Source organism: Vigna unguiculata, chromosome 6, assembly GCF_004118075.2.
Source record: "Vigna unguiculata cultivar IT97K-499-35 chromosome 6, ASM411807v1, whole genome shotgun sequence".
Lineage (NCBI taxonomy): Eukaryota > Viridiplantae > Streptophyta > Magnoliopsida > Fabales > Fabaceae > Vigna > Vigna unguiculata.
Genome location: NC_040284.1, coordinates 26,528,442 through 26,539,847, shown reverse-complemented (window position 1 = coordinate 26,539,847; position 11,406 = coordinate 26,528,442). Strand labels below are relative to the sequence as shown.

Below are 11,406 nucleotides of genomic sequence, written 5' to 3'. Positions count from 1 at the left end.
AATTGTCGTTCTTGCTTGTTTAGTCCCTTGAAAAAAGTTCGTGATGAAACACTAACACATTAAACCTTGGATTCTATCACCCAAAAAAAAAAATGTGAAAATAGCAAAATCTTTGGATTCTATCACCTATTGTGCTTTTCTTCTCACCCTTTTCTGCTTTTTAACTTCTTTTCCTTCCTTTGTCATTAAGCTTTCATTGTAATGAAACCACAACTTTAACCCTCTTCCTTTCTAAGTGTAAATAACACCAACTTTAACAACAACAAAATATTTCAATTTTCCCTAATTTGAAAATGATACTACTTTTTTTTTTTTACTTTACTTATTATTCTGATAAAAAGTTATTCGTAGTTTTCTTAATTTTACGGGTTAAGTATGTTTTTAGTTATTGAACTTTGACCCAAAATTAAAATTCGTCTATGTCCGAAACTTCGATATTTTTTTGTCTTTAAATTTTACAAATAAATAAATATAGTCCTTTTAACCCAATTATATTAACTTTTTTTAGGTGTCGAACGCATTTCCTATAAAATATTGAACCAAAAATGTGTCAAACAGTGTGTAAACAACTTTAATACTAATATGAAATGCGTTCAACACGTAAAAATAAAGTTAACGTAATTGTGTTAAAAAAATTATTTTCATTCATTATTTAAGCTTAAAAACCAAAATATATCAAAGTTTCGGATATAAACGATTTCCAATTTTGGATCAAAGTTCAGGACTATTTAACCCTAATTTTAAATACAAACCAAATAATTTCTTAAAAATAACAAAACAGACAAATGCATGTGCTTTATAAATAAAAAAACGTCTATTTATGGTAATGAAAAACAAAATTTTTGTACATTACTCAAAATACTATATAATGTTGATATCTGCACATGTATGTGTCGGTCCTAATAATAAATAATAATAATAATACGTTGATATCACATGATACCCATTGGGACACAACAATTCATATTCACAGTATAATTATTTAAAACTTAAATGCTTATTTTGTTTTCTCTCTTTCAAATTGAAATATGTTTAGTTCTTCAACCCCTGGCTGTAGATCTCATTTGCTATTATAAATTTTTTAAATTTTTTTCTTTCAAGTTCAAACTAAGTTTTTTTATTTCCTAAATTTAAAAGGAATTGTTTTTAAAAATATGTAAATATTTTTTATCAAATTTCAAATAATTCATTTTAGTCGTATATAACTGTTGTTGTTAAAAATGTATTAACTTTGTTAAAAGAATATTTCAAGACATAAAAAAAAAGTTTCAAATTTGAGAACCAAAATTTAAAATTAAAGGATCAATTTAAGAAAAAAATGACGACTAGTTATTTTTAAATAAACAGGATTCTTTTTATCTGAATTTAAGGAATTAAATAACAAATTATTAACATAATACTGTCTAATTAGTGTTTAAGTGTGTTTTTATTTTTATATATTGGTACTAATCACCAAGCTTTTTCCATTTGATGATACTATATGGAAATAATAACATGTGTGACACGATAACAATACAAAAATGATGTGGTACACTTTTTAATGGGTGATAATTACATGTTAAAAATTTGCAAAAAGTCAAAGAGGGTAAAATAAAAATTTGTAAAATGTTAAAAGTTGAAACTTGAAACATAAGCCAACAAGATGGAACATTATGATAATGATGTGGCCATGATTGTTCAACAAATTATTTGTGTGCATGTCTTGTGGGGACATTTTTTTTTTAAATTATTTTTTCTGCTCACCACATCAAAGATTATGATATAAAGATAATTGTTTTCACGAAAAACAAAAACATAAAAACATCATTAGAATAAAATAACCTTTTCTTCAACAATTAGTTTGTCTAAAAATCAACGTTTTTCATTTTTATTATAAAAAATGTAAATAAACTCATTCACTCCATTACACTTTTGTTTTAATAATTCAAATATTATAATTATTAAAATACAAATTTATTTACATTCTATTAACACGAAAATTCAAATTAATTAGTCTCAAATGTTATAAATAGGATTTTAAGTTAAACTTTTATTACTATCGGAATAAAAAACACATTAAATATTATTAAATATTATGTGGAATTTCTTCACCCACTAATCACTATCACTTTCATATCCAACTACCCAATCTCCATCAATAAAATATAATTATAGTTATAACTTTACTTTGTCTTAGCCATGTACAAACAAAGTGGGTAACACATATATTCTCCCTCACTTTAACTTTTATCATCATAATCAATATATAATCAAATTAATTAACTATTGTTTCACTATTGATGTACTTCTTTTTTTTTTGGTCATTGTGCTTAGTATTCCAATAATTGATGTAACGGAAGTGATCTATGATTTGTACGAGTTAATATTGTGTTTGTTTTATATGTATGTATTCTTCATGCTAAACAATTATTCCAAAGATGGACACAACTATACACGTGAAACTTTATCCCTTTCTCTCTCTAAATGTTTAATTAACATAATAAATAGAAAATAATATAATTGTAACAATAATATATTAATTCAAACTTAAAATAAAACAAACAAACATTAATTTAAATATCGTGATACTATTGTATTCGTAATATCAATAATAATTAACAAAATTTATTTAAAAAATCAAAACAAAAATAAATTGTCTCATTAAAATAATAATTAATTATTATAATAACTAATTTAGATACAAATTTATAAAATAGTTTCTGTAAGCTCTTTCTATTATGAATTGATATATGAATTTGTTATAAATATAAATTATAAAAAATTTAACTATAAAAAAAATTAATTAAAAAGTTAGTTTCGAAATAGATTTTTAAATAGATTTTTTATTATTAAAATTGATCATTGTTTTTTTTTTGTAATGATAAAGAATATTTCATTGAAATTTAGATTAAACAATGTACTTGTTGTAAAAAATTATCAAATATGTAAATCTCAATCAAAGTCACCTTCTTAAAGCTTTTCAACGTAAAAAAAATAAAATAAAAAGATAATATGCATCGTTTTTATACAAAACTTTGAAGACAGTAGATAAATTAAAGAAAAGTAGGTAGCAAGTTTATGATTCAAAAGGAAACTATCTCAAAATTTATAAATTATTTGTTATTACATAAAAATTTATTAAAATGAAAACAAATATTTAAAACACAGATAATTATACTGGTAAAAAATAACCCTTCACACGAATAATTGAACTTCACATACTTACGAAAATATACATTACAAAGATGTAAACATTCAAGTTATGTCCCGATAAAAAAACCACTTATTATTTAATTTCTCACTGTCAACATAATTTATCCCTTAATTTTCATAATCGGTACAATACTTTGTTCATTAAATTATGAAAAATTGTATATATATCAACATCTATACCAAATAAAAAGAAAGTACAACGCTGTAATAATTTTGAAAATCAACGATAAAATTACCATTTCTAGGTTTAACAGAATTTTATTTCCTTTATCACTTTCTATAATTTCATCATCATGAAACACCTCTAAATTAAAAAAAGATAAGCGCAATTTAGCAAACCCTTTAATGATTAAAAAACACAATCAAAATAAATAACTTCAAAAAACCTACATCCAACACACTGTTTTTGTAATTAAGCATAGAAGTTATCTCAACTATTAAAATTTTCTAAACTAATAGAAAAATCCTGGTTGACAATCTTTAATAAGATAGATTCTTTTTCATAAAACTCCAACTCAAAATATTGTTTGAGGAATTAAAATTGAGTTTTGGATCCACTTGTACATGTGGGCTAGTTTTAATTTTGTAATGTCTATATCTAAATTCAATTTTAATAAACTCTGACAACAAATAATCAGTAATTAAATCAACTTTATGTCATAATTTAAATTATAATCTATATAACTATTTACTTATTATAATACTTAATTATACTATTTTTTTCTTACCCAGTGGAAGCATCTATTTATTATAATATTGGTATCAACAAAAATAAATTTATTTATATATATAAATAGTAATACTTAAAAATGGTAATTAATAGTAGCAACATTTTTTTTGCTAAATAATTAATAGTAATAAATAATAAATAATAACAAATAATAGTGAAACGTGGGTTTGTAAATTGGAGGTTAACTAGGGTGTATTTTACGTACTCTTCTCCCGCTCTTACCAAATCTTTGCTTCTGCAACTTTTTCACCGTCTTCTCTCTGCTCCTAAACCCTAGAAAAGGCCGTTACCACAATTCAACCCTGCCCCCACCTGCACTCTTCCTCTTTCCAAACGTTTTCCTGTCGCCTCGGGATTCTCTAACTCCCTCTTTTGTCCGCTAATTCAGCCTCGTACGCCTGCAAGATTGCTCTTTTATTCTCCCCTGTAAGTTTCTCACTACCTTTCTTCTTCTTTTTTTCTTTCTCTCTGTTTTCGACTGTTTCTACGCCCTTCCACCTGCATTGGAGCTCCTGTTAAGTGCCACTGGACGTTGAAGTTTTTCGTGTCACTTGAATTTCAACTCGTGGGTCGTTTTTTGGTTCAGAAAATTATGCTGGTAAAAGAATTTTGACTTTGCTTCGCTGTATTGATTGTTGAATTTTGTCTTAATGATTTTGGAAGTGATCGCAGTGAAAGGGTGTGAGTGAAGTTTTTTTTTTTTTTGGAGGGGGCTGGGGTCATAGCGACTGAACTTTTGTTCAATTTGAATAATTGTAATTATAATTGTAAATTACATGACGGCCATGGTATTTTAAAGATTGCGCTCTACTTTCCTGTTTTGTAAAGTTTTACAACAACCAACCTCATAGGATACCCCAATGTTTTTTAATTGTTAAGGGATTGCAATGCATAAGAGGTGTCACTGTCATGTTTTACAATCAGTTAAGGGGATTTGTGTACGATTTGAAAAAAAAGAGAGAAAGATAGAAATTAGAGGAAGTCTTAAGGAATTTACTCTAAATAGTTATTGTTGAGGTTTGTATTACTAACCTTTTTTTTATGGCTCAGTTTGTAAAGTTTACTAATTGTTATGCATGTGTTTCCTACATTGGCAGGCGGTGTGTTACATTTGAGGGTTTGCCTTGAGTTTGTGTTTCAAATGGCCCCAAATTGTTGATTCCTGTTTATAGAGGAAAAAAAGTGGCAGTGGCGAGCGTCGCAGTTATGAAGGGTGGTGAAAATATTTATGATTATGGTAAAGAAAGGATTTACGATAATGGTAAAGAGGATGAGAGTGTGGACGACCACACTGGTATAGTTGAAGAAATGGATTCCTTTCTGGAGGATCTTGACGAGCGGCTGATAATATCTAGGATGGTGAGTGACTCAGTCATAAAGGGCATGGTTAATGCTGTTGAGGAACAGGCAGCGGAGCGAATCACTGAGAAAGAATTGGAGGTGATCGGGCTAAAGAAAGTTCTACATGGACTTCATGTGGGTTCAGGTGAAACTAAGACATTCTGCTCTTCATTGCATCATCATGAATCCCACGAAGCTGCTGCACATCAGTTTCCAGATAATCTTGTAGAGCCCGATAGATATGTAATGTCTGTAGACAGTCTTCAAATTGCAGTACATGAGGACTTAAGTCAACTAAAGAAAGAAATAAATAAAATTAAGGGGGCTAGTCCCATCAGAACAATTTGTTCAGGTTCTGATTTGGTGGGTTTAAGTGGTATTCTGCAAGAGAATATGCCAGAAAAATGGATTTGTGTTGATAATAAAGCTTTCGAAAATCTAAAGGATGCTGTAGACACTGTCAGAATGAAAGTCACGGATCGGTTATCAAAAGCATCACTTTCTGAATGGCAGCAGGAGCAGGACTTTCAATCAGAAATTGAACGAATGGTGATCAGCAACGGTATCTGGGGTTTGCAACAGGAGTTTGAACAGAAACTGTGGGATCTTTCTGACTCAGAAAGTAGAAATTGTTTTAACCAATATAAAGAGATCTCAAGTTTGCGTGAGGAATTGGATTCAATTTTTAAAACACTCTCTGTTTCTGAAACCGGACACCTTCTTTCTCATGGATCTTTGGAGAATGCTGAGGAATGGTGTCATAATAAGAAGGTTGATCATTTCCATGTGAAGCTTTCCACTGATGATTTGTCGCCCTCAGCTATGGAAGAAAATGGCAAACAGGAGTCAAAGATTAACAAGCCTGAGAATTTGGATTCAGCCTCACTAAAGCACATGTCTAAAGAAGATTTAATTGCTTATATTACCAAAATGAGAAGAAACCATGAATCACAGGTGCAAGAGAAGACTGAAGAGAATTTTCGCTTGAGACGGGAGCTTTTGAAAGAAAGAGGTTCTTCTTTTCCACTGAAGAAGGACAAGGAGTTTGAGCTGTTGAAGAAAAAAATCCCTGATGCCATCGCAAAATTGAATGAAATCCTTGATGGAAATGAGAAAGTACATCAATTCAGTGAAAACATTGAATGTCTTAGCAGTTTAAAGGATAGATTGGATTTCTTAGAATCTGAGAATCATCAACTGAAGGAGACTCTATCGGATAAGAAAAGAGAATTTAGGAGTCTTTCTTCCCAGGTTTCTGCTGCAGAGGAAAAATTGTCACAGGAGCAAGTGGTGGAGAAAAAATTGTTACAAACCATTCAGAAGCTTGAGGATGATATAGAGGATGCACATTCTCAAGTTTCAGTTATTCAAGATGTATATAAATGTTTATTTGAAGGTATTGTTAGTGAGTTTAGATGCTGCTCTGAAGAATTACATCTGAAGAGTAGTTTCATGCAAGAAATGTATGAAGTATTACTCCAAGAAGCTTCCCACAGTGCTCAAGCTTCTAGTGGGTTGGGAATTGAGGAAGCAGAAATGGAGTCAACTATGATGCAAGGGTTATTGGATATTAATCATATTATATTTAAAGAAACTTTGGTGAATGCAGATGAAGCTTTAAAATTGGAAGTTTCTGAAAAGGAGAAACTAAAATATGAAGTGCATACAATTAAATCAGTTGTGGAAGAAAAGGAGAAGTTAATCAAAGGAGCAGCAGATGCTTTGGTTCAAGAGAAACAAAAAGTGCAGTTTACCTCTGAACAACTTGACAGTTTAAGAGCTCAGATTGCCCAACAACATAAATTAATAGAAGAGAAAAGTGAAGAATTGGATGTCACTAATGGCAACCTGGTTGCAGCTTTGAAAGAAATTAAACAATATGATGAGCAAATGCATCAGCTGCATAAAAATCTTGAACAAAGAACGAACAAACTTAGAGAAATTGAAGAAGAAAGAAGAGTACATTTTGCTCTTACACAAAAACAACAAGAAGCACTGAATTTGTTTGAGGCTAAAGAAAGGGAAACTAGGAAGCAAATGGAATCTACCATTAATCTCATGCATAAATTGTTGACGATGATTACTGATTTTGAAGCTAGAGTAAACAAAGATATTTCAAGAAATCATTTGAGGTATGCATTAATTGTGTCAAGGTCTTTTTATTTATTATCACATTAATTTATCATAAACTTATGTTTCTATGACTGCGTCTATTGATTAAAGGAATAATTGGGAATTAACTTAGTATTAAGACATATATTTAATAATCTTTTCAGGCTTGAAAACATAAGATCTGAGTTTCATTGGATCAATAACCAAGCCAACGTACTTAAAACCATGGGTTTGGTGTACAAGCAACGTCTAGAAACAAGATCTTCTGATCTCGCGAAGGCTGAAACAGAGGTATCTCATCCAAAACATTATGTTGTCTTTTTTCACTTTTGTCATGATGGTGTTGGAGACATTGGATTAGGTTTATGTGTTTCTGAATTTTACTTTATTTTATAAGTGTAACCTATATTGCTCCAATGGAGGCTGATATTTGAATATCATTATTAGATAGTACTAGTGGACCCTGCAAGGTATTGGTTTAAGTGGAAACTCTCACTGACCACTTGGGATGAGAATGTGTGATTCACATATCAGGGAAGCACAAGCACCTGTTGGAGAGGTCAAGCAATTGTTGTGCTCTCACGGAAAAAAGAGAAGTCCCATGGGTGGTTCATGAGTTGTACTTGTGGCTTGTGATGATACCTAGTAGTATCACCCTAGGGGAGAGAAAAAGTGTGTGTGTGTGTGTGTGTGTGTGTGTGTGAGAGAGAGAGAGAGAGAGAGAGAGAGAGAGAGAGAGAGAGAGAGAACATGTGCAAAATAAACTAGATTGCAATCAAGGCCTGTATGTGAGTGAATCAGCCTATAAGGTATATGCTGTAAAATTCTGGAGAACCAAGATACAGCTAATTCTCAACTTGAAAAGATATCTAAGTTTCATCTAGAAAACATTATTTTCTGAACTATGATGTATGAGATGCCTAAACTCCACCTTGAGCAAGTTGTATTAGATATTCAGTGGAGTATTTAAGTGTGTTAGTTCTCTCCCCTTAAAACTAGCTTTTAAGGAAAGGGTTCCGCAAGTACTCTGGTGTTATCAATTGGTATCATAGTTGGTTGTTTGTGCCTCAGAGCACGCTACTCACGAAGGGGCTTACCAGAAAGGCTAAGTTAAGTGTCGTAGTGTGTTAGCCACCAAGATGCTGGTTCTTTCTTAGGAACGGTGTAATGGCAGGGATTTGGGTATTATGGGTTTTTAAGTCCCACATCAAGTAGTATAAGATACTTTGTGGAGTTTTTAAGTGGCTTGGTTCTCTAAGCTAGCTTTTATGGAAGAGTTTCCTAAGTTTTTGGGGTTCTTATGTTAACTTTCTATTTTAATCCTCAAATCCTGTAATTGGTCCACCCACCCACCTATATTTGATGTACAGTTACTTGTTGTTTCAGGTTGATCTTTTGGGGGACGAGGTAGATACTCTTCTTAGGCTCCTTGAAAAAATATACATTGCACTTGATCATTATTCACCCATACTACAGCATTACCCTGGGGTAAGAACCTTTTGCTTTCTGCACATCTTTTTAATGTTTGTACTTTCGTCATGATTGAAGTGTTGTATTGAGTCTATCTATCTTCCTGATTATTTCTCCATATCAATGTCTATTTTGAGGATCTTAAAATAAACTGTACCATTCTGTGTTGAGTCAAGACAATAACTACGTAATGTTAACTGTTGTTAAAGGAAAATCCCTGAAGTTTGTCTTTAGGTTCGAGAATTGAATATCTAGCAAATTTTGTGTGTTTAATATGCTATTTTTTGTCATATTTATCTTGGTTATATTTGTTAGAAAAATGGCCAAGAATAATCCCTCCATGACTTGCCAACCTCTTAACTAGCTTTTGTGATTTAGTTAGGTATGATAAAAAAAATGTTCAGTCCTAAACATGAAGGTTGGTTTATGACGACCTACATTGACTACGAGTACAATCAAATCACTTCTGTAGGTCTCCATTTCTGATAACCCGCATTTAAACTCATGTTCACTGGCTTGCTCCCCCCACCCCACACACACAGAGAATATCACTCTTCACTTCATATAATTGTACGATAGGGAGAGATGAAGAGGGTTGAGAGTTGGGCTCTTTATTGATGTTTGGCTCCGGCACATAGCAGAGTGGACATGACTAGTGTAACCAACTGCCAGAATGGCAACCATGAAACTCGAAGGAAATTCTATTGTGGTTTGTGATTATATACAAGGGAAGGGGAGTAGATAGAGGAAGTGGAAGAAGGTGTGAGTAAAAATTAGTGGGAGATTGCAAAGCATCTCAATTGCCCTGGTATTCTGTTCTGAGGTCATTTCCATATTTTCCAAATAAAATTCATCTTAGTTACTAACTAATATCACGCAGTTCTTTAATACATCATTTTCACTTAATCTAATCCAGTTTTTATCTCTTTGCTACTTTAGTTTGGACCTGGAGTGGAGGTTTTTTTTTGTTTCTAACATAATGGGAATCCCTCCCTCCATGGAATGAACATGGATTTGGATCAGAAATAGGCTTAGGATAACCTGTTAGTGTATATCACCGCCACGGGTGAACAAGCTTCTTTTTTAGCATTGGTAAACTGGAACTATGTACAGCTGGCATACTAATTCAACCCCTTCATTCAACTAAGAATTGTGTATTATTAGATAGATAACTATTATGAAGCTCCAAGCAGAAGTTTTTATTGGTCTTCAAAGAAACATAGGGGCATATAATTTTCTTTTCAGTTTGTGTCTGTCCTGTCCAATAATAGTCTTTCTTTGTGAAGAAAGTTTAGAGGTTTTCCGTTCATATGAATAGAATAGTGTGTAGTGTGTGCCGCCTGGTCTTCAGAAGTCCCAACATATAACTATTTAATAATTATCTGTTCATTTTGCAGATTATTGAGATTTTGGAGCTTGTAAGAAGAGAACTGAGTGGAGACTGTAGAAAACTTGTTTAATTGTACTGTTTGGCCAGGTAAATTGACAGACACTGTTGATACAAACTGTATCTTTCCGCGCTCTGGATTGGTAAGACCCAGAGTCGTGATAAGCAAATCACGCAAGCCCCCACATGATCATATTGATCAACCACGCAGGATGTGGAGATTGCAAGTAACTTTTCACGGAGCGCCACTACAGTGTTAATTGGTTCATTTTTTTTCTTCTTTCTATTAGCTTCGTCTATACAGAGATCAGAAGAGATGCTAGAGTTATGATAGTTCCATTTCTTTTTCATTTTTTTGGGTTCACTTCTCATGTCTATAACTGAAGCAATGGCAATGCTATTGCATAAATTATTTTAGTTCATGCTGTCTTATGTTAAATTACTACATTGAGGAGCTATGTGCAAATCTTCCACTAGATACAGGTAACGAGTTGTACAGTTGTTCACATAATATAGCAGCTGGCTGATGTGTAGCTGCTGGGTTTTTGTTCTCCTTAACGCATTTTTGAGGAAAACAGCACCACAAAAGAACCAACAACTTGTGCAGTTGATAACACCGATTTTTCCGTACACGAATTCTGTATCATACTAGGAGACATGCTTAGGCTGGTTGACTAGTATCTCACAAATTTGCTTCCTCTCTTTGTAATTCTTACTTTGCCTTCCATGTGGGCTAATTTATTAGCTTTTGTACATTTTTTTTAATGAATTTCTACATGGCTTATTGATACTTTTGGGTTATAGGCACAAGTGTATGATATTCTTTGGCATTCAATGATTTGTGTTTAAAATGGTTATTACCGTTATTGTGTATTGTTCATTCACATGCACTTCTTGAGATGCTTCTCAAAATGGGACATGTGAGCTAGGTATGGCTAAGTGTAGGTTGTAGCTACCTGTCTTATATGTAGAAAAATTCACTTGCATCTGTTTTGTGATGGAGGGGTAGACAGAAACATGTACCTTGGTATTTAGTAGGGAGAAAAGAAACAGAGGCTATGAAAATAAGGTAGGTAGCAAAAGAAAAGAAGAAAATGGATAAAAATATTAATTATATTTTTAAAAAGTGGAAATTAAAGAGGATGAAAGAAAAAGTCTTGATTATGTTGTAATG

General features: G+C 31.9%; 1 protein-coding gene across 2 annotated transcripts; it reads left to right on the top strand.

Moving 5' to 3' along the window:
* The first annotated feature begins 4,130 nt into the window (after positions 1-4,130).
* On the top strand, positions 4,131-11,033 carry LOC114187841 (WPP domain-associated protein). 2 transcript variants are annotated; one of them, XM_028076221.1, is made up of 5 exons: positions 4,131-4,348; positions 5,020-7,395; positions 7,540-7,666; positions 8,762-8,863; positions 10,243-11,033. In XM_028076221.1, the coding sequence occupies exons 2-5, from the start codon at positions 5,129-5,131 to the stop codon at positions 10,303-10,305; spliced, it is 2,559 nt and encodes an 852-aa protein (XP_027932022.1). In that variant the 5' UTR covers positions 4,131-4,348; positions 5,020-5,128; the 3' UTR covers positions 10,306-11,033. The 2 variants fall into 2 exon arrangements, with proteins under 2 accessions (XP_027932022.1, XP_027932023.1); XM_028076222.1 differs by having other exon boundaries at positions 4,131-4,520.
* Positions 11,034-11,406: the final 373 nt, after the last annotated feature.